The following is a 22,041-nucleotide window of genomic DNA, read 5'->3' as shown; positions in this document are numbered from 1 at the left end:
GCTAGGGCTGGGCCATGGCTCCGAAGCAGGGTTAGAAATATTTGCATCAGCTCTGTGAAGAAGGGTATGTGCCAAAATGATTGGTATTCTCCAGAAGAGGGCCCTAGTGATTAGCTTTAAATGTAGTAAAACCACAATAATTTATTTCCCTACACATTAGAATGAGAGAGAAAAATAACTGCTCTATGAAGATTAAAATGGATTAGAATGTGTGGCAGAAGAGTGTTAATTTTCTGGCTGTGTGAAAAATTCCCCTCTTTGCCCTGCCCTCCTCCCCTGCCCCGGAGCATTGCTCCTCTGTAACCCCTGACAGCTCCAGGAGCTTGTCCTCCAAAGCGTGAGTCTTGTTCTTTCCTGTAGAAGCTGCTGCAGGTTTTGCAGAGGCTCCCAGCAGGGACCGTCTGCTCGGAGCCTATACCACTTCCCCGGGAACCGGACAACCTCGGAGTCGTACAAATGGTCAGACCCTGACATGATGGCAGTTTGCTGGCAGCTTGACTTTTGAATCTAAATTGGAGGCAAATTTAAATGTCACATAGGTGTTTCTCATTGATTTGACTTTATTAGAACCTGGGTGATTTCAGCCACATAAAGGCCAGTAAGAAAAGGTCAGAATTGCTTTCACCTTTGGAAGAAATCATTTTCAGACGTGCCCTGCTTTCTCCTGTCCAGGACTTTTGCTGGAAGAATGTAACTCAGTAGCGTGCCCTCTAGCATGGCTGTCGGTTAGGTTGGTCGGATCAGAGAGAGGCTTTTTCAGGGAGACCATTAATGAGTAGGAGAAGCAAACACCTCATTTCTGCCGGAGTCTCCATTGTGAGCTTTTTGAGCGCTTCTCTGTGGAGACGTGACACAGACATGCTCCTTGGCTTCCCTATAGGAATTCACATCCCAGCAGAGCTCCCCATGGCACCAGCAGTGGCAGCTGGTTGGTTTTCTGCCCTCCAGCAGCCTTTTCCTGCCGGCTGAGAAGGAGCTGGGACTCAGCTGTTTTTGCAAAGCAGAGCCATGTTCCCTTCCAGCAACTGCCTGGGCCCCCAGGGAGCCAAAAGGCTGTGCTCTAAGTTCTCTCTTTTCTGGAAGTTGCCCACTCAGAAATAACAAAATCAAGGAGAGAGCTGGGTAGAAATCATTTGGTTTAGAGCCTGCATGGCTGGAGTTCCTGATCTGGAATCCTAAAGTTGTATGCGTTTTCTGGGGAAAGAGGCCATGGTTTTTATCAGAATCCCAAAAGGATGGGTGACTCCTCCCTCCCCCCTACTCACATATCCCACTTAGGAGCTTAAAGCCCACTCTTCTGCTGTCTTCTTTGTAAGTCCTGGAATGAACTCTGCCCTGGGAAAATCAGTGACCCTAATGGAAGCTCTGGTTGGGTGTTTGTCGTTTCTTTCCTCAGCTTATTTCTCCTCTGACTGTCCTTTCTTGATTCTCAAACCCTCTTTCCTTTGGCAGGATCGCTGCAGAGCAGAGCAGTAGATTGGCAAAATATAGGACACTACGGTAAAGATGAAGGGCGGACTCATCCCAGAAGCAGGGTCCCTTTCCCATCTTGCCCACCTCATGCATGTCAGTTATCTTTCCAGTTTTTAGCCCACCCATTCCTCCCCACCTCTCCCTAAGCCCCTAAGCCAAAGCTGAATTCTGGGGCCATTTTCCAACTTGCTGGGTGAGGTTGTGACTGGACCAGGGCAAAAGCTTCCTGAGTTAGCCCAGCTGACGGGGTAACTTTGCAGTGGGGGCAGCTTTGGCCTGGCTTTGACTATGTAAGATTTCATCCTCCCTCATATCCCATGGGGTATTTATTTGTAGACCGCACCCCTTTTTGTTTACAGGAGAGCTGAGTTGAGGATAAGACAAGTCCAAAATTCATTAAGTGATAGTTCCATGGCAAATCCTGGCACACCTTGTCACTGTTTTTAGGCCTTCTGTAACACTAATGTTTAGTTGGGCCAAATGGTGTGGTTCATTGAGACTCTAAATTATGAAGGACTGGTGGCCACAGATGAAAGCCAGCATCAGAATCCAGCTCCCTAGCACTTAGGGTAGGGTTCAGGGCTGCCCCCCTTGTGACTAAAGTGTTAAGTGAAATGCCACTCATTCTCCTTCCACACGTTAGTCCTAGGATGGGGACAGAAGTGGAGGCAAGGTGACAGGAGGGAAGGAGAGAGAGTGTCCGATTGTCTGATGCTTCATTGATCTGTTCCACTAGACCAGGGGCCAGCAAAAGTTTTCTGTAGGCCGGGCACGGTGGCTCACGCCTGTAATCCTAGCACTCTGGGAGGCCAAGGCGGGCGGATTGTTTGAGCTCAGGAGTTCGAGACCAGCCTGAGCAAGAGCGAGACCCTGTCTCTACTAAAAATAGAAAGAAATTAATTGGACAACTAAAAATATATAGAAAAAAAAATTAGCCGGGCATGGTGGCACATGCCTGTATTCCCAGCTACTCGGGAGGCTGAGGCAGAAGGATCGCTTGAGCCCAGGAGTTTGAGGTTGCTGTGAGCTAGGCTGATGCCACGGCACTCTAGCCCGGGCAACACAGTGAGACTCTGTCTCAAAAAAAAAAAAAAAAAGTTTTCTGTAAAGAATCAGATAGTATTTTAGGCTTTGCTGGCCATATAGTCTCTTGGCAGAACTACACAACTCCGTCATTGTCACATGAAAGCAGTCATAGACTAGGTATTAATGAAACAAGTGGGGATGGCTGTGTTCCAGTAAAACTTTATTTATCCAAACAGGTGCTGGGCTGGATTTGGCCTGTATGGCACAGTTTGCTGACCCCTGCCTTAGCCCAACAAAGGGAGGGAGGTATTTGAATTTTCACATCATGTTCCCTCTTAATGGCTTTCCCTGCCAAAGCAACAAAGCCATCTAATTTTTAATCCTCTGAAAATAGGGGAGATCAACAAAGGCATAGAATTTAGAGCCTGTCCACTGCTGTGTGCACATAAGCTGGGTCACCTAGTCCTTGGCTCAGAAAGGAGCTGCATTTGTTTTGGTTTTGTTTTTTCAGGTTTAACTGAAGTATAATTTATATATGGTAAAATTCACCCGTTTTAGTGTACAATTCTGGGAACCTTGAAAAACTTAAATAGTTGTGTAACCACCATCTCAATCAAGATACAGACTATCGCAACCCTCCAGAAAGTTCCCCCGTCCGCTTCTTACAGTCGGTCGCTTCTCCCACCCTCATTCCCTGGCCATGTACATTTAGTTTTACCCTAAATTAAATTGCTCTGTCTGAGATTTGCTTTCAAAACTAGTCCTTTCTGCTACATGTTGAGTTCTTTAATTCTTTACTCTGGGTTGATTTTTTTTTTCCTTGATATTTAAATAGTCCACCCCCGACCCTGGTACCCCCAAATCATATTGCTTGAGAGAGAGGAAGGTTACTTGATTATTTGGACATTTGGTACTTTCTGAGGTTGAGACCTAGTATTTTGTAGGGAAACCCCTGGTGGTTAAATTCTCTTGATCTGAGGACAGATATTGGTTTGAGCAGACATAATGTAGGGCATAACGTTTTAGCCAGGACAGAGGGTCGTGGGCCACCACCCTTCAGCTGTTCTTATTTCATACTCATGCTGTCCTTTCTGCATGAACATTTATGAATGCACACGCTTTAGCCTACCTAGGAACCTCTGAGTGTTGGCAAGGCATTAGGAGCACACAGTCTGGCCCTCAGCACAGTTCCATGCCTGTGCATGTCCCTCGGAACTGTTTTATTGATTGGTTTGGAGCCTGCCGTTCTGTAAGACTTCATCCTCATCACCTTAGTCCTCACCACTGGGAAGAGCTGCCTACTAAAGGGTGGTGTGTGTGTCAGCACCCCCTCCCCGGCTCGCCGGAGCCTGCCTGACTCAGTTACTAGCTGCTGTCACTCTCCCTCCCCACAGTGTCTGTCTAGATTGTCATTTTCGTTCTTTGTGTTTCCCCAACACTTAGAGTATAGGGAAGGGCAGCTGAGGGGAAAGAGAGAATGAAGAAACAGAGAGGTCTTTATCCCCTTTAAAAGTTTTCTGTTAGCTTAGTCCCCCCATTTTTGAGAGTCCTTGTGTGTTAGGTTTAGATGCCGAGTCTGCCTTGGCAAGAACACAGTCACGTGGCAGGGACGTGGTGTAGGTTTCTGTAGTGAATGGGCAGGATGTCGCCTTCAAGCTACATAAGGGCCACACGTTGGCTGGTAGATCTGGAGTCTGAGAGACTGAAGATGAGCATTCTTCAAATTTTCTTCTGTTCACCTAGTAAAATTTACACTCTCTTTTTGGCCTTGCACTGTGAGAGGTGTGCCTGGAATTACCGCATTTGCTTAGGTGCTCACGTACCACTTTCTTACTTAGTTGCTGTCCAGTTGTTTCGTTGTGTATATTTAAGTGGGCATCAACTGCAGTTTTGAACAAGCTATCTCACATTCTTTTGTAAAATGAGAAGGGGCTAAATAGAATCAATAGTTAAATGATTATTCCCTTATAAATGAGATTTATAGTGGGAGAATACCTTGGTCTCACTCTCGTCAGCAGTTAGGAACTACAACAACGAACTGGAACCTTCAGTAATTTTGTGTTTGTCTCCATTCTCTTTTAGAACAGCACATTAGTTCCAGGACAAGGATGGAAATTCTGAAAACTGAAATGAATGTTGAGAAAAGGAGTCAAGAACAATTCACAGTGTGAAAAGAGAGATTAAACAAGCTTTATTTAAGAAGAAAAACGTTGAGATTGTGGTTATCTTTTTGCTTATTGTTTTTCAATTTCCCCAGCACGGAGCAGATACCCATGAGCCCAGATCGTCTCTTTCTTTGGCATGGTGCCCTAGCAAGGTGCTGTGAATATTCCTAACTTACCCAGACGTTGCACTTGAGAAGTTGAAATCTGTAATTAATCTGTTTTGGAATAAAGAGAATGATAATAGGAACAAAGACCTGGTTGAGAGCTTATTCTAGTACTCTAGATCTTGGGTATGTAACATGAGGACTCAGTTGGGAAACACTGTTGACGAGACGGCCAAGGTGCTTCTCTAGGCCTTCATACATGGGTCCTTCTTGCCCCTTTCCTGACAGGATTGCGAATCGCCTGGAAAAGCCACCTTCCTTTCTTCTTCCCCAGCAGCGAGCACCAGCTGTGTGCATCGGAGCCTGTTGGTGTCTGAAGGCCCCTCTTGGCCTAGCAGCCAGACCTCTGCTAAAGGCTCTTGCCTTGAAAGTTTGGCCACAGCATGTAGGGGGGAAGGGACGGGATTGTCTTAGAGCTAACCGTCTCAGTCTGTTCCTGCTACTGTAGCAAAACACCACAAACTGGGTAATTTATAAATGATAGAAATTTATTTCTCACAGTTCTAGGGGCTAGGAAGTCCAAGACCGAGGTGTGGGCAAATTTGATATCTGGTAAGGCTGGCTCCTCATAGATGGCACTGTTTCTGTGTTCTCACGTGGCGGAAGGGGCAGAGGGGCGAAAAGGGGCTAGCTAGTCCCCGGAGCCCTTTTATAAGGGCACCAAGCCACTCACGCGGGTGGAGCCCTCATGACCTAATCACTTCCTAAAGGCCCCACCTTTCGTACAGTTGCACTGTTCAACATGAATTTTGGAGGGACGTGAATTCAAACCATAGCACGGATCACTGGAGTTACCTTAGGCTCTCAGAGAGGGCCATACCCATCTCAAGGATGCCCGCTTTGAAGTTGTGCCCCAGGGCCACCATTACGTGAGGTTACATAATATCATGCAGAGGAGGAGTAGTGAGTAGTGCGGTTAACTGCATAGACTTCAGTGCCAGGAAACCTGGTGTTGCCACTAGGGTGAGAGACCCTGGAAAGTAGTTTAACTTTTGTAAAGCTCCTTTGTGGCTTCTGCGAAAGAGAGATCATAACAGTCCCTGCCTCATAGGATTAAAGGAGTTTAACACATCAACAGCACTTGGCTTAGTATTTGGCATCTTTCCTAGTTGACCACGATTTTGTATTTTGGTTCATTGCCTTTAATTCTATTAATTGAAACATGATGCATTTAGTTAACTTTTGAAATGCAGATACTCCTCAGTATTTATTGAATTTGGGAGCTGGAAGTTATTTTATTTTAATCAGATTGCTTTCCAATTTAGCTGGACTTTACTACAGTGAGAAATTGAGATTTTGGTTGGGAAAGGGGAGAGGAGATTCTAGAACTCTGGGCTAGTTTCGACCGGGATTCTGCAGGTGGGAGGACGATGTGGGCAATTGCATGGAAGCCTCTAAAATGGAAAGGAGGCCTCACCTTTCCCAGACGTTGCAAATTGGTGGCCCTTAGGTGTTTTATTTGATCCGTAGTGTTTTTTAAAACATTGAACATTTGAAAATTGAGGGATTTTGTATAAAAATCTGGGTTTGGGGTTTTAGATTCTGGGTTCTCTTGAAACAGAAAATGAGAGCTGTCAACATGAGGCCTGATTCCTGAATCAGCCGGAACTGAATACTAGCAGCTCCTCCCTTTGGTGGGGCCTACACTTTCCCCTGTGTCACCCCTGCCCCTCACAGCAAGACACTCATGCTGTTTCCCCTGCCAACTCTGCCCCTTTGACACCTGCCTGGCTCCCCTAGGCATATGCCTTTGGGACCCCTGCTTTTAAATTTCAGTTTCTTATCCCACTCCAGGGGGAAAGGGTGATGCTGGTCCCCCATTGCTCGTGGGTGGCCCCTGGTGTCCCTATTAGGTGTGCTGGGACCTCAGCAACTCAGACTGGAGGAAGGGGAGAGCCAGCAGCATGTGGGGGGAGAGCAGAGGGACTTCCCCACCTATCACCAGACCTGCGCAGGCCTGGAAGGCACTGGGTGAGGCTGGTGGACAGTGGGAAGGGGGTAGTAGGGCCCGAGGGTGGAAGCACAAAGGGGGCTGGGCATCCTGGTCCCGGGAAACAAGGGGCAGCCAGTGGCTGAAGGGAAGGGAGTCAGGAAACAGCTTTTTGGAGAAGGGGCTGGCAAAGCTAAGGGGCACCGAGGCTGGTTCAGGGCTGGCCCGCAGAGGGGAGCTGGAGAACAGAGCACAGCAAACACAGCTACCTGCCCGGCTCTGTGCTGTGTCCTGAGCAATGGCCGTGAGCAAGACGAATCTGTCCCTGCCCTCCGCCCACTTACATCCTGGAGGCAGACGGAAGGGAGACTGGAGCAGAGTGACTGCCAACGTGAGGAAGGCTTCCAAGGAAGCAGTTTTTACCTAGAGGGGCTGGGAAGGCCAAGCTGAGATGCGGAGCCAGGGCGGTGCTCTCCAGTCAGGGAATCAACGTGTGCGACGGCGCTGAGGCCAGAGTTTGGCGTATTTGGCACATGTCAACCCTTAGCAAGAAGGACAACGTCCTCGGCTGAGGTAGGAGAAGCCAGAACAAATTCAGCTCTTAAGGGCTGTGATGAAGGGGATAGTTTTTTTTAGGACCACTACCAAATTTTAAGCAACTTGAGATTTTTTTAGAGACGGGATCTTGCTTGTTGCCCAGGCTTACCTCAAACTCCTGGGCTCGAGGATCTTCCTGCTTCAGCCACCCAAGTAGCTGGGACATGTGCCACCACACCGGCCAATGTGAGTTTTCTGTTGGGATGCAACAGAGGCAGGTGCCATCCGTGCCGTGGGTCTGGAGCAAGGCTGCGGGGAAAGAATCTGGTTGCTGTAGCTTAGTCAGTCTGGGAAGCCCAGGAGTGATCAGCAGGCCTATCTCCTGTAATTTATGAAACCTGCTGGAATGGTCGCTTAGATTATTCACCGCACTAGTGCCTAGAGCTGACCTTCTCTGAGGAGCTCAAAGCACGTGAGTTTTAGAGTCAAACGAAGCTGCTTTGGATTCCACAATTAGCTATGTGTCCTTACATAACTTTCTTTCCCTCTCTGGGCCTTAGCTGCCCATCAGTGAAAATGGGGATAATACCTCTGGGGGCTTTATAAGGATTAGATGAGGTCACACCCAGCACAAATACCACAGCACCTGACACTTAGCATCACATTGGTGTTTGCTCCGATTAGTGTAGATATTGTCGCCGTTGTTATTTCCCAGGTGTTGTTAGGAGAAGCCTGATACATGGTTTGTGCCAGGTCCATGTTGCCTGTTAGTTTAGATCACTTGATTCCTCAGCTCTCTCGTTTCCTCCCAGCATTTCTTGAGGGGCCTGGAGTCCTAAAGCAATAGGGCAGCACTGTCCTCCCTCTGCCCCCCCAGCAGTCCCCAGCCCTGCTGCCTCCCAGCAGTACGACCCCAGGGCAAGTCATCTGACCTCCCTGGGAGGCCTGGCCAAGGAGCCTGGCCCGGTCTTCCTCCAGAGGGTGGTTGTGGAAAGCAAATGAAGTAATGAATGGAAAGCCTCTTTGTGAACTTCAAGTTAGTACAAACAGAAAGGATTATCATTAAAAGCAACAAGTCCCCCACTGATGAAAGCATTTCTTTGGGGGAAAAAAGAAAACAGCACTCAGTCTTAAGTAGGACCCTCGTGGCAGTGGGAAGCTCCCAGCACCTCTGTGGGGAGGGGTGAAGTCTTTCAAGGCGCCATTAGTGTCGTAGCTAATGGTGACAGAGCATCGGAGCTGTTGCCATGACGGTGTCCCCTCTGTAATTGCATTCACCTCGGAACCCACAAGTAGCAGCAGGTTCCAGCGGCCATTGTTTCATTTGAAAAACTAATTGGAAGTGGAGAGAGCCCTCGGATTTGGCTTTTGTTGGGACGAGCAAAGGGACGAGATGAGCAGGTGGGTCCAGGAGGAAGGAGGGGTCTCGGGCGGGCCAGGCGCCTCTCCCATTCAGCAGCCGCCCCCTTTGTTCTCCTCCTTGGCAGGTCCCCGGCCTGCCTCTCTCTCTGCTGAAGTGGACGGCCTGTCCTCGATGGCCGCCTTCTCTTCTGGAGGGGCTTTTGTTCCCATCGTACTGAGCGCTCCTCGGCAGAGCCAGCGCGGCCCCTTGCAGAGCGGTTCCCACGCTTCACACTTTTTCCCGGGGCTCCCAGGGAGAGCAGGTGGTCTGAACCCTGTGAAGAACCGAGTTGTTTGTACGCTTCTGGTGCTGGGAGACTGGAAACCTAGTTTCCAGGCCCTCGGGACTTGGATGGGGCACATCCCTTCCCTGGTGGCAGTGTCCCGGGCTGGAAAGCAAAGCGGGTGGGGTTGTTCGTCTCCGAGTCCCATCAACTCTAAGATGCCTTGATTCTTTTTGCACTTTTAATCAAAACAGACACCCCATCTTCCAGACTTTGCAGTTGTCGATCTTTTAGGTTTCGTTTACGTACAGCAAAATGCACAGATCTTAAGTGAACAACTCAATGAGTTTTTATACGTATAAAAATTGGTATACCTGGTATAACCACTACCCACATCACAATATAGAACCCCAGGCTGGGCATGGTGGCTCACGCCTGTAATCCTAGCACTCTGGGAGGCCGAGGCGGGCGGATTGTTTGAGCTCAGGAGTTCGAGACCAGCCTGAGCAAGAGCGAGATCCCGTCTCTACTAAAAATAGAAAGAAATTAATCGGACTAAAAATATATAGAAAAAATTAGCTGGGCATGGTGGCACATGCCTGTAGTCCCAGTTACTCGGGAGGCTGACGCAGGAGGATCACTTGAGCCCAGGAGTTTGAGGTTGCTGTGAGCTAGGCTGACACCACGGCACTCTAGCCTGGGCAACAGAGCAAGACTCTGTCTCAAAAAAAAAAAAAAATATATAGAACCCCAGAAAGTTCAGTCACCCCAGAAAGTTCACAGATTCTGATAAGAGGTATGCGGAGGCTAGGCGATCTGGGGATATTTGGCCCAGATAAAACAGTTCATGAAGAGAAAAAGTTGGGTAATCATTGAGGTAGGGACCTCTGGTAAGTGGCACCAGTTCTCTGCTTCCCTTTATAACAAAATTTCTCAAGAAAAATTGTGTCTACCAGCGCCATCCAATAGAAATACAAGGCAAGCACACGTTCTAGTAACCATGATGAAAAAGTAAAAGAGAAACCGGTGAAATTAATTTTAATATATTTTATTTAACCCAATGTATCTAAAATATTGTCATTTTAATATGTGATCAATATAAATAGATATATTTTATATTCTTTTTCATATTAGGCCTTTGAAATGCAGTGTTTCTTTTACACTTAAAGCGCATCTCAGTTTGTACCAGCCACATTTCAAGCGTTCAACCGCCACCTGTGTGCATCGGCCACCACGTTGGACGGCCAGGTCTATACTCGCAGGCGCTGAGTCCTCTTCTCCCGTTTTCTCTTGAACCCACTCGGATGAGACTTTGGCCCCCACCACTGCACCCACTTTGTTCCTGCCAAGGTCATCGGTGGTTTCCACGATCCCTCCCGTGGTCGGTTCTCAACTGACTTGACCCGTCGTCAGCAGTATTTGGCAGAGCAGATCACTCCCTTCTTGAAACGCTCCCTTCGGTTGGCTGCCGGGGTCCCTCCCTTGAGTGGTTTTCCTGTCACCTCACTGCCTGCTCCTTCTCGGCCTCCTTTGCTGTTCCTCATCTTTCCTCCAAACTTTAAGTGTAGGAGTGCCCTGGGGGTCAGTCCTGGGACTCCTCTACACACTCTGTGTCCTTCCTGGGTGTTCTAACGCAGGCTCTCGACGTTAATGACCGTCTAAATCTGTGGTCCCCAAACCCCCAGCATGGACTGATACCAGTCTGTGGCCTGTTAGGAACTGGGCTGCACAGCGGGAGGGAGAAGCAGGCGGTAAATGAAGCTTCTTCTATATTTACGGCTGCTCAGCCTCCTGTCAGATTAGCAGCGACATTAGATTCTCACAGGAGTTCTGCGAACTCTGCTGTAAACTGCGCAAGTGAGGGATCTAGGTTGCGCGCTCCTTATGAGAATCTAAAGCCTGAGGATCTGAGGTGGAGCTGAGGCCATGATGCCAGCGCTGGGGAGCAGCTGCAAATACAGATTATCATTAGCAGAGAGGTTTGACTGCACAATAAATGTGATGCGCTTGAATCATCCTGAAGCCATCCCCCCACAATCCTCCAGTCCGTGGAAAAATTGTTTTCCACGAAACTGGTCCCTGGTGCCAAGAATGTTGGGGACCACTGGTCTAAACAGTGACAGCTACCAAACCAAACCAGCTGTCCAGACCTCTCTCCTGAACTCCAGACTTGTGCATCCCTGTGCCTACTCAATATCCTCGCTTGGACCTTTAATTGGCACCTCACACTCAGCATGCACAAACCCAAACTCCTAATACTCTCCCCGCGCCTAAAGCTGCTAAGTGGCAATTCCATCCTTCCAACCACATCCTTCCTTCCAACTCCTCAAGCCAAAAACTTGTCAGTCATTCTTGACTTCCCTCCAGTTCCTGCACCCTATCTGTCAGCAAATGGGTTCTACCCTAAGAATGTACCCAGAATTTGACCTTTTCTCAGAGTGTCTTTTTTTTGAGACAGGGTCGCATTCTGTTGCCTGGGCTGGAGTGCAGTTGCGTCATCCTAGCTCACTGCAGCCTCAAACCCCTGGGCTCCAGTGATCCTCCTGCCTCAGCCTCCCAAGTAGCTGGGACTACAGGCACATGCTGCCATGCCCAGCTAATTTTTTTGTTTTTTGTAGAGACAGGGTTGGTCTCACTATGTTGCTCAGGCTTGTCTCAAACTCTTGGCCTCAAGTGATCCTCTTGCCTCAGCCTCCCAAAGTGCTAGGATTATACTGCACCTGGCCTCTCAAAGTGACTTTAAACATAATAAGTCAGATCAAATCATTCTGCTTAAATTCCACCATGGCTTCCATCTCACCAAGGGTGGGATCCAAATCCTTATCACGACCTCGTTAAACAAAATTTATAGGAGGCCACTGTTTTGGACTGAGCTCCTGCACTAGATGCAAACAGACCAGACCAAACTGAATGGAGTCACTTGTGCTAGGTGCCACGTAATCAAACCGAACTTTAAATTGATCCAGTTTTCCAAAAACACAGGAGATTCACAGCACCCAATGAGAAGGGGCCCAGGCTACCTGAGCCAGCATAATAAAGAAGTCCCCTCTGCTTTAACCCTGCAAGGAAAGTAACTTTGAAAGGGCCAATCTACTTTTTGTTCCCTGTTTCTGCTTCTTCAGCTGTTTTTTGCGTATAAAGCCCACCTCTGCTCCGCTCATTGGAGCTCCCTGCAGGATGCTGCCCAACTCATGAATCATTAATAAAAGCCAACTAGCTCTTCAAAACTCAGTTTGTTAAATGTTATTTTTTAGCACATCCCAGGGTCCCTAGGAGCTGTCCTCCTGCTCCCTCTTGGCCTCCTTTCCGTCCACGCACACCCTCGCGCTGCTCCAGCGCGCCACGCTGACCTCCTGCGAGCCCTCCCAGCTCCCGCCTCAGGGCCTTTGTGCTGGTTTCACTCTGCCTAGAATGGTCTTTACCCCGATATCCACAAAACCAGCTCCCTCTCCTCCTCAGGACTTTACTCAAACGTCACATCGTCAGTGAGGCCTTCACATACATGCCTTGTGCATACGATAATACCCTCCGGCACTCGCCAACGCCCTTACGGTTTTCTCCCGTGCACTCGCCACCATCTGACACCTTCTGTATTTTGTGTGTTTTTATGTCCCCTCCCCATCACATTGGAATATAAGCTCCACGAGGTCAGGGACTTTGTTTGCTCATGACTGGGGTCTCCCCAGTGCCTAGAACAGTACCTGGCATGTAGTGGGTGCTCTGTAAATGCTTGTTGAGTGAATAAATGGTATTGCTGATCGATGAGCAAGTCACTAGCAGAGGAAGGACAGCTGTGACCCAGAGTAGATGAATATGTTTTAGAGCCTGGTTCTGGGCTGGACTGCCGGGGTTTCAATCTCAGCTCTCACACCTGCCAGCTGTGACCGTGGCAATCTGGTTAAGCTTTCTGTGCCTCAGTTCCTTGCCTGTGAAGTGAGGAGGATGCCAGTGCCTGCCATCAGACTGTGCAGGGAGCACGTGAGATTGGCACTCTGTGGGTGCTTGGTAAATGTTAGCTATTTTTTTTTTATTATACCTTGTAATACCACTGTGGGAAATGTAACTACGTAAAACACATAAAAAAATTAGGCTGAAAATAAAAGAAAATTGACATGCAGACCAGGATGGGGGAATTTTATTGTATTTGCCAAGGAGAGAGTAGGTCAGAAATGAGAGAGGATTAACTGGGTCCAGTTGTGTTTTGGCTACAGGTAGCCTAAGCCACGGGAGGAGTCTTCATCCTTGGGAATTCCTGCTGCAGAAAGAAAGATAACGCTCAATCCGGGAGGTTGAAGTAGGGGTGAGTTAGGGCAGGACACCTAGAGCCAGGGTGACGGCTACTCAGACAGCAGAATGTGGGCGTTTGGGTTCCAAAGGAGGCAGCGTGGGGTGGAGGGAAGGAGGCTTGTGTGTGTTAGCAAAGTGAATCCCAGTGCCCGCCCCTGCTCTGCCAACCGGCCCCCACGGAGACCCTGGGCCAGTCACTTCCCCGTGAAGAAGCCACCTCCAATCCCCAGACTGGGTCAGCTTCCTCCAGCCTCCCACTCACCACACCCTTAGTCTCTTCTCACTGATCACGAATTGAGTAACTGACCGTATGAGAACTTGTTTAGTTCCTGGCTGCCTCAGTGCACTATGAATTCCACAAGAGCAGGGGCCACTGCTGTGCTGTCCCTGCTATACCCCAGCCCAGAGCTGGCACGTCGCGGTCACTGGATGGCGGTGGGAAGATGGCTAAACCTGAACCTCGGTTTCTTTGTAGGGCTGTCAGGCGGACATGGAGTGCGGGGGGTGCAAAAGCAAGCCCTGTCTCTCATCCACGCTGCACTCCACAGGTATAAGAACTCATCCCTATTTCTGCACTCTCTCGCCCACCAGTGACATCCTGGCGTTTGCAGCGGTTGAGCTGGAGGCGGAACAATAGCCGTAGCAGCCTCCAGGCCCCTTCCTGCCAGCGCTGGGGTCCAGGGGTCTGGCTTTTAACCTGTGGGAACAAAGCCTGTGTTCCGAGGACTGGCCCACCTGGGGCCCTCCAGCCTACCAAGCCTATAGCGGGTGAATGATTGCCTAATCCCAGCGAGAGGCACGGAAGAGGCATTCTTCTTAGAGACGTTACTTTAGAATCCTAGCCCTGGGGACCTTGGAGGTGGTCAGAATGGACCCCTCCTTTCATAGAGGAGGAAGCTGGGAAGGCTGCTGGGAGCAGCTAGTGGGTTGCAGAACCAGGCCCGGGGCTCAGGTGTCCGTGCCGCCTCCCCGCCTGGTTCTCGCCTCTCCTGTCACCCGCGGCAGGCCTGCTGCTGCCTGTGTCTCTGCAGGGCTGGACACAGTGAGCTCGCTGGGCTCGGGGTTTCTAATTAAGTTGGAAAGAAGGTGAGACAGCACATGGAGAGCTCTGTTGGGAAGGGGATTTGCTTAATATACAGGTCCAGAAGTGCCAGGCAGAGTCATGCTGGGACACGCTTGTGCTCACAGTTTAAAATTAGGCTCTAAAAACCAACAGAGTTTCTCCAAACAGTTGTGTCGTTCTTGGGAAATGTTGTCCACGAAGTGGAGTTTTGTGGGAAGAAGTTCAGGAGGCAAAGCAGGTCTTGGGCCTGCAAGTCCCTGACCTGGGGCCAGGCTGCCCCTTCCTTGTCTCACTTTTCCTCTTCTGTAAAATGGGAAACCTCATCTCTGATCATCCCTGACCCCCAGTGGAAATGTGAGGGCCAGGGAGATGGGGAACAAAGGTTGTCACTGGCTCTCCTCTGATGACAGTGTGTCTGCACACTCCCAGGGTGTGGGAGGCTGGTTTGTCTTTGGTTTTATAGTTCTTTGAACTTGGCGAGGGATCCAGGGCATGCCTCTCAGATCGCCTGCATCAGAATCCTCTGGGACACTTGATTCAGCTTTCTGGGTCCTATCCCAGAACTATTGCGTGAATAACATCTTCGGGCACAGAGGCTGAGCCTGGCCTCTGGCTACACACTGGAGACACAGCAGTGGATCAGGTGTAGTCTCCATGGTACACTTTCTCCCCTTCCTCTAGTTCTTCATGTAAGGAGGGACCGTGTTCTCGGTTTGCTTAGCAGAGTCCCCCACCCTTAGAGAGCAGGGGATTCTCTCCTATTCCTGGCAAGGGAAGGAGACCCTGAGGTCCCTAGATACACACACACACACACACACACACACACACACACACACACACACACACCCCCTACCTGTGCTTCTGCAGCAGGGCCACCAGGACGCTCTCCAGTGCCATCTGCTTTTGTTCTGCCCACACACCGTCTACCTGACGGCCAAGCCGTACCCTTGCTCCTTGCTCCTGGTTTCTCTCTCTGTGTAGTTAGAAAAAGAGAAATAAGCTGGTCCGAAGGTAGTGAGTTATCTCACTTGATTGTTCACAGTCAGTTACAGATTGAACTCCTTGTTCTACTACTTAACCCCCCTCCTCACTACTGCACTTGACTAGTCTTAAAAAAAAAAATTAGAAAAAAAAAAAAAGAAAAAGAGAAATAGCTGAGGTTGCCATTTGGGTAGGATGTGGAATATGCCCATTCCAATATCTGGTGTGGACTCCTCTACCCACCTGAATTAGATTCAGCAACATTTAGGGAGGCAGTATACACAGCAGGGAAGAGAAGAGCAGTACCCATGTGCACAGTTGCAAAATGTCTCCCCACAGATGATTAAATACGAAGGAGACAATGTCAGCTTTACAGAGGAGAAACCTGGCAGACACCATGTTAACCAAGTGATCAAAGGTGCCATCCACCAATACTGGGACAAATTGACATCCTGTGCCTCCTGATACCGTGCACGGAGAAGGACACAAGATCACTTCTGTGAACGCACAACCTGAATCTAATCGTGAGGACGCGTGCGACAAATTCAGCCTGAGGGGCATTCTATAAATCATTGGCCTTTACTAATCGAAATGTCAATGTCATGAAAGGCTGAGGAACTATTCCAGATTAAAAGAGACGCGACAACGAAATGGAGCCCATGATCCTAGATTGGATCCTGGATTAGAAAAAGAAATAATTGTTATAAAAGACATTTTGGGAAAACTGGTGAAATTCAAATATGGATTATAAGTGATAATTATACTGTGATTGTGTAAGGGAATGTCCTTTTGTTAGCTGTTAGAAGACACACGCAGAAGTACCTGGGGGTAAAAGGTCATGATGTCTAGAATTTCCTCTCAAATGGTTCCACAAAAATGATTATACTAATAGATGTGTCTATGTGTTTGTGGGTGTGTAGATCTATATCTAGCTGTAGATATAGTGTGAGCACATCTAGAGCAATGTTAGGAATTATAAGGGTATATGGAGTCCATGGTAACATTGTTGCAACTTTTTTGTAAGCTGGAAATTTTTTCAACATAAAAACTAAAAAAATGTACAGGCTGTAGAGTCAGGCTGTTTGGATCCTGACTCTGCCACTCTTGGGTCCTATGTCCTTTAGAAGCTGTTATGGCTCTATACAATGGGGGTAGGAGTCCCTACTTTGTAGGGTTGTTACAGATTGAATGAGAAACTGAGCATAATGGGTGACGCTACCAAGGGCTTCCTGTGTGTCCAGCACTGTCTGCAAATGTCCCAGCGCAGAGCCTGTGTTTCTGGCACGGAGTCATGATCAGACGGTACCCACCGTCACCATCGTTACCCTACGAGCCTGGCCTGGGAAGGAGCACATGGTAGGTGCAGAGGTAGGTTGAGGTTTAACACGGGGGCCCTTCTGCTATGGAAGGTTCAGAAATGACAGTTGCTGTGCCACTGAAGAGACCAAACTCAGTCCCTGGCCTCTTGCAGTGGGGCTTCCAAACTCGGATGCACAGGGGTGTGGGAAGAAATCGCTAGAACTTCTACTCACCCCTGCTGCCTGCTCATGATGTCCTGGAGCAGCTTGCGGGTGGACAGCTGGCCCAGCACTTTCCGGTAGCTGTTGGTGAAGATGGCATCCGCGTACCGCCGCATCCTGTGCCGAAGGAGTCAGAGGTCAAAGGGCGGTGTGGGGGCCAGGCGAGAGGACAGCGGGCGCTGGACTCACCATGTCTCGGCAAGATCCTTCTGTTGCCCTTCGTCCCACTCACCCCCAGAGAGATTCGGACCCTGGCTGAGCTGAAGAAATAGCTGGGCCAGTGGATGTCTTGATCCTGCATCCTCTAACGCCCGCCCCAAGGCAGCGACGCTTGGGGGTGGCAGGAATCCAGGTGCTGCTTACCTGAGGGGCAGGGAGGGGGGCAGGGAGCAGTGGGAGCCGCTGCTGAGGGTGAGGATCATGAAGAGGAACACCCAGAGCGGCATCCTTCACCCCGGGGTGGCACCTGCAAAACGACAGGAGGGGAAGGTCAGGCGCAGCCTTCGTTCTTGTCCTTTGGAAGCTGTGGGTTGGGGAAAAGAACCCAGACTCAAGTTCAAGGGTTCAAGTTCTGCCTCTATCAGTCACCCGCTCTGACTTCGTTTCTCTGTCTGTGAAATGGGCATAATAAAGTTCCCCTGCAAACCCCACAGGGTTGAACAGAAAACCAACGATGATGTAAGGCATTAGAGGTGGGATTTGGGCCTCAGCAAGGGATGAGGAGGAGAAAGCACCTTCCTGGGGGGCCCCTCTGTCACCCCCATCCAGTGTGGCACTCATGGCAGGGAGCAAAGTCAGCTCTAAGTCAGACAAACCTGAATTCAAATCCTGGCTCTGCTGTCACTAGCTGTGTGTCCCAGGACAAGTGGCTTCACCTCTCTGGGCTTCCCCAACCATAAAATGGGGTTGGTAACTCTACTTCCTGCATTGGGTCCTTGCGAAGATCAGGTGAGATGAGACACGTGAATGAACAACTCGGCATCTAGGGAATTCTCCATCAACCTTTGCTGTGGTTACTGACCTTGACTCACTTAGTGGGCAGGTGCATCCTGTTTTTATTCTGTGTGGAGGGGACACAGGGAGGGGACAAAGGCTATGTGTGCATCTTGCTGCAGTCGCTGAGATTTTGCTGAGGAGTTTTAGTCCGGGAAGAGCCCAGAGAGCCCGGGGAGCCAGTGTGGCAGCATCATGTCATAGATCATGTAATTACCCATAATTGGGGGCTGTTGACACTGTGCTCTGCGTTAGGGCACGGACAGTCAGCAGGGGACAGAGCCTGCCTCCGCAGGGAAGGTGCCAGTGCTGGCAACCAGACCCCTCCTGGAATGGAAACGCGGCCGGCCTTGTGGGACTCAGCTACCCAGGAATTGGGTCTTGGTGCCCCTCTCCCATGGACACCCCCTCTGCCAGCAGGATGCCTACACCACAGGGATGCAGACCCAGACAGAGGCCCTGCCAGGCCCCGGGAGGGCGCCACTCCCTCCTGTCCCCCATAACTTCACATGCACCCCCCGCCCCAGTGCTTCCGAGGAGTGATTTCCAGCAGGCAGGACCAGCACTGGCAGGGTCCACCTGGCTTTTCTTAGCTTACATGCCCTCTCAGGGCATTGACCCCCCTCTTGGCAGACACTAGGGTCTCCCCTAACCTAGTGGTGCCTTGGCCCCTGGGCAGCACCCATGGGAACTGCTCCCTGCAGCCTGAGACCCCCCACACCTCCAGAGCTGGAGGGAGCAGCAGTCCAGGCCTCAGGGGTCAGGCCCTCCCTCCCCCGTGTGCACCCCACACACAATGCGGTTCCCCAGTTCCCGCTCCAGCAAACGCTTGCTGCCAGGGAATGACAAGGCGCTCACTATCCTGAAGCCAGTCTGCCCTACTTCCAGGCAGTTCTTATTGTTGGGAAGTTTTTCTCATCATGTCAAGCCCGAATCCCATTCTCCTGCAAATGTTTGTCCAGCCCGAGCTATTCCAACAAGTACCAGGCCAGAGAAAGGATGAGAACACGGTGTCTGCCCCCAAGGGCTGCCTCCTTGATGTCCACGTGCCACGCCACCCAGTCCTCTGCACCTGCAGCCACACGAGCCCTGTAGATTCATTTTGCATCTGGATTAAGCCTTTGCCCTCAGCTCAAGGATCTTCAGTCTTCTGTCCTCCTCATCACACCATATGTCATCTGGCTCTCCCTCTCCCAACCTTAGCCAGGCTGTCGCTCCAGAAATTTCCTAAGCAGGGAGATGTTTGGAGGCAAACAGAGCCCCATGACACAAACCACTGCTTCCTCTGTCTCCAGCTGCAGCCTGGCTTCCTCACCTTCTTTGCCGCTGATCTTTGAAAGATTTGGGCATATCCAGGTCCCTCCCTAATCACCTCACTCTCCTGCTCCGAGGCCCTTGGCTCCCCACTCCTTCCAGAGTGAAGCCCAAACCCTCTGCCTCCCCACCTCCTGCCCCTTCTCCCTAGAGCTGGCACAAGTGATTCCTAGCCGCTGCGCCCTCCTGGGTGGCACAGCCCACCCTTGCACTCGCCCTTCGGAGCAGGTATCACCATCCTCATTTTACAGCCAAGGAAACAAGCCCGGAGAGGAGAAGGGCCTTTTCCCATGGTCCTCCATCAAATTAGTTTCAGAGTGGGCACTTCAGAAGGGGCCTCCCCATTCCCATGCCAGCAGACTTCCTCCTGCTCCCTGCCGCAGCCTCCCAGATACAATACCCTATTCACAGCGCTCCCTATTCATGGGGCGCTTCAGAATTCATCACCTGCACATGGGAAAGGCTTCTGGAAAAAAAAAAAAAAGAAACTGAAAGCTTTTGCTCTTTGTCATTGGGCCTCTGAGGAAGGAAGAATGGGGACAAACAGGAACACCTGCTTGACTGGCACCTCCCCTATGCACACCGAATGGCTTTGGGGAGTCGAAAATAACCTTAGAAGATGGCAGACTCTGGGGGGCAAGGCACAGTAAATATAGTAACACCCCACTCATTCAACATGAGGCTAAGTGACTGCACAGTTTGGTTAACCAGGAGGCTCAACATTTGCCAGAAACCATGTACCCAGGGAGAGATCAAGACACCACAGCAACCTCTGGGCTATGAGAACCTAATCCATGGGGTTGCAAATCCCACTGGACAAAGACGGGGGAAGAATAAGAATCATCCAGTTTATGATAAGATAGGAACAGAGGTTGTGTTACAAAGGATAAATTAGCTGTTGACAGACACATTCCCCATGACAACCCAAGGAGCCAAAATTCACTGAATTAATATAACACGAACCCAACAGCATCGCGGACAACTCTTTGATGACTGATGGTGCTCTAGAGTTTATAATCTACCAGTATGAGAATCAGTCAGCTCTCTGCGGTGCTTCTCCATTCTGTGATTAGACATATTTGAAGTTGTCTAGAATCCGGGTAAACGGGCACTTGATCTACATCAGTTGGCACCTTTTGCCAGCCTCATGCCACGAATGCCATTAGAATTCCACAGATACACCTTTGGCGAATGACCGAGGGCGGCTCTCAAGTGCCAAAACTAGCAAGACCACTTTTGAAAACCCAGGGAAAGAAAATCTCTAACCTTTCTTAAATATTCTGCATCGAAACTTGAGAACCCCAAAGCATTGACATTTTGATGCAGTTTATAAACTGTTTCCCCGCCGGTATTCCAGGTTGAAGGGAATCGAGGTTTTTAATGAGGAAGCATCTTGAACTGTCATTCAAAAGGGTGACACCCCACCTCCTTCCAGAAAGGGGTTGAGACGGCTTGTGGGGAAAGACACAAATCCTTCAGGACCATTAAAGCAAGGATCAGGAGACAGGCATGGGGTAAGGGAGGGCTCCAAGGGCAGATAATTGTGTCCAAAACCTAGAGTAAAGAGGTGGCTGCAATTGAGCAAGAAAGCAAAATGTCATCAATTTCCAGGCGATTACGCTGAATCGGTCCTGAGCAGTCGATGAGTGGTATTGATTTGCACAGCCGCTCAGCTCCTCTCTGATCCATGGCAGAATCTCACCGTCGACAGAACTGAGCCAATTCACGAATGGCCCCAGAAGCTGTCCCCGTACCCTCGAAGGAGCACTGGACCTCACTTGCCTCTGACAGGCACCTGGAGCAGACCTGCCCGCCACCTATCCCTGAGCTGAAGCACTACCACCCAAGACGAGCCCCAGATGACACCAGTCATTGAAAAGATGTTCCAGAGCCCATAGCAAGGGGAAATTGTACCCAGGCCAGCCCCCAGGGCCTCCCCGCTCACCTCCGACGTGGCAGGTCTCCCTCTGCTCCGAGGCGCTGCTCCAGTTTCTCGGGCCTCGGGCTGGGCGTTCAGTGGCGGCTGCGTGGCTCTGCTATCATTTATACCTTCATTTTCCTAAGTGTTGTCAGCGTCAGAGAGTCAATTACCCACATGTCAACCAAAGGACCAATTTTAGCACCACACCAACAAACCTTAATAAGGGAAAGAGGTTTTGCCCCTTGCAAATTAAGACTTCTATTGAACTTTACCTTTGAGAGGGCGGCAGTGTACAGAGTTGTGATATTATTCCGAGAGGAACAGAGAATATAATATCGCTACTCTAATAATCGGAGCACTCATAGCAGTGAAACACCAAGGGTTCGTTTATTCTCCAAGATAAATGTGCCTTTCAAAAAGTTCTTAGAGTTTAGTTTTGTCCACGTGTAACTTTATTTCACTTTGGGGGTGGCCAACATTACAAGTGTTTTTCTCTCCTTAGTGGGGAAAATTGCTCACTGTCTCCCTTGCCGTCCAATTATCAGAATTCTCTTCTATTTGATTTGCACCTGCTGCGGGCACAGGCTGGTTCGACAGCCAGCCCGGGGAGCCTCCGTCCTCGCGCGGCAGGCAGCCAGACGCCGCAGTCGCCTCGGAGAAGTGTGAAGTTGAGAGGAAAGAGATGGGAAGCCTTGGGAGAGTTGTTGTGTTTCCAGATTTCTCTAGCCTATAGCCATGAATGCATGTGAGGCAGCAGCTCTGGTTCCCAGGCGGCCGTGGCGGAGATGCAGAAAGAGCTCGAAGCCTCTGAGTCAAGAGACCTATGCCTCTCCCCAGCCTGTCAATCACGACCTCTGTGACCCTCAGCAAGTTACTTCTCCCCTCCAGGCCTCAGTTTCTCTATGTGAAAACTTGAGAGTTGGCATAGAAGAGCAACTTTGGAACTTTTAAACAAGTGGCATAACCCATTCTTTGGAAATCTTCTATAGGGCACAGTATATACAACAGATTTTAAAAAGTGGGGCTGCTCTGGTTGAGGAGG

The 22,041-nt window shown here is 49.9% G+C and overlaps 2 protein-coding genes across 3 annotated transcripts in view; one reads left to right on the top strand and one right to left on the bottom strand.

The window, feature by feature from the left end:
* The window catches only part of RPN2 (ribophorin II), a 53,891-nt gene extending 49,193 nt beyond the window's left edge, over positions 1–4,698 (top strand). The window contains exon 17 of the mRNA XM_012658952.1: positions 4,582–4,698. Coding sequence (XP_012514406.1) covers positions 4,582–4,594 — 13 coding nt within the window. The 3' untranslated portion in view covers positions 4,595–4,698. The remainder of the gene's footprint in view (positions 1–4,581) is intronic.
* An 8,329-nt stretch (positions 4,699–13,027) lies between these two features.
* Positions 13,028–17,218, bottom strand: GHRH (growth hormone releasing hormone). 2 transcript variants are annotated; one of them, XM_012658950.1, is made up of 4 exons: positions 17,135–17,218; positions 16,784–16,888; positions 15,124–15,243; positions 13,028–13,175 (listed from the first exon to the last, which is right to left on the bottom strand). In XM_012658950.1, exons 1-4 carry the CDS (start codon positions 17,215–17,217, stop codon positions 13,157–13,159), a joined length of 327 nt encoding a protein of 108 aa, XP_012514404.1. In that variant the 5' UTR covers position 17,218; the 3' UTR covers positions 13,028–13,156. The 2 variants fall into 2 exon arrangements, with proteins under 2 accessions (XP_012514404.1, XP_012514405.1); XM_012658951.1 differs by having other exon boundaries at positions 13,028–13,172.
* Positions 17,219–22,041: the final 4,823 nt, after the last annotated feature.

The sequence above is a fragment of the Propithecus coquereli genome, unplaced genomic scaffold (assembly GCF_000956105.1).
Source record: "Propithecus coquereli isolate 6110/MARCELLA unplaced genomic scaffold, Pcoq_1.0 Scaffold590, whole genome shotgun sequence".
In the NCBI taxonomy this organism is placed as follows: Eukaryota; Metazoa; Chordata; class Mammalia; order Primates; family Indriidae; genus Propithecus; species Propithecus coquereli.
This window is presented reverse-complemented; position numbering and strand designations above follow the sequence as displayed.

Bases quoted from the DNA above. Each gene is read 5' to 3' on its own strand.
- GHRH (XM_012658950.1), bottom strand. From the start codon at position 17,217: ATGCCGCTCTGGGTGTTCCTCTTCATGATCCTCACCCTCAGCAGCGGC. The intron at 16,889-17,134 runs GTAAGCAGCACC...CCTTCGGCACAG, and splicing joins CCCCCCTCCCTGCCCCTCAG to GATGCGGCGGTACGCGGATG. The intron at 15,244-16,783 runs GTGAGTAGAAGT...CTAACTACACAG, and splicing joins ATCATGAGCAGGCAGCAGGG to AGAGAGAAACCAGGAGCAAG.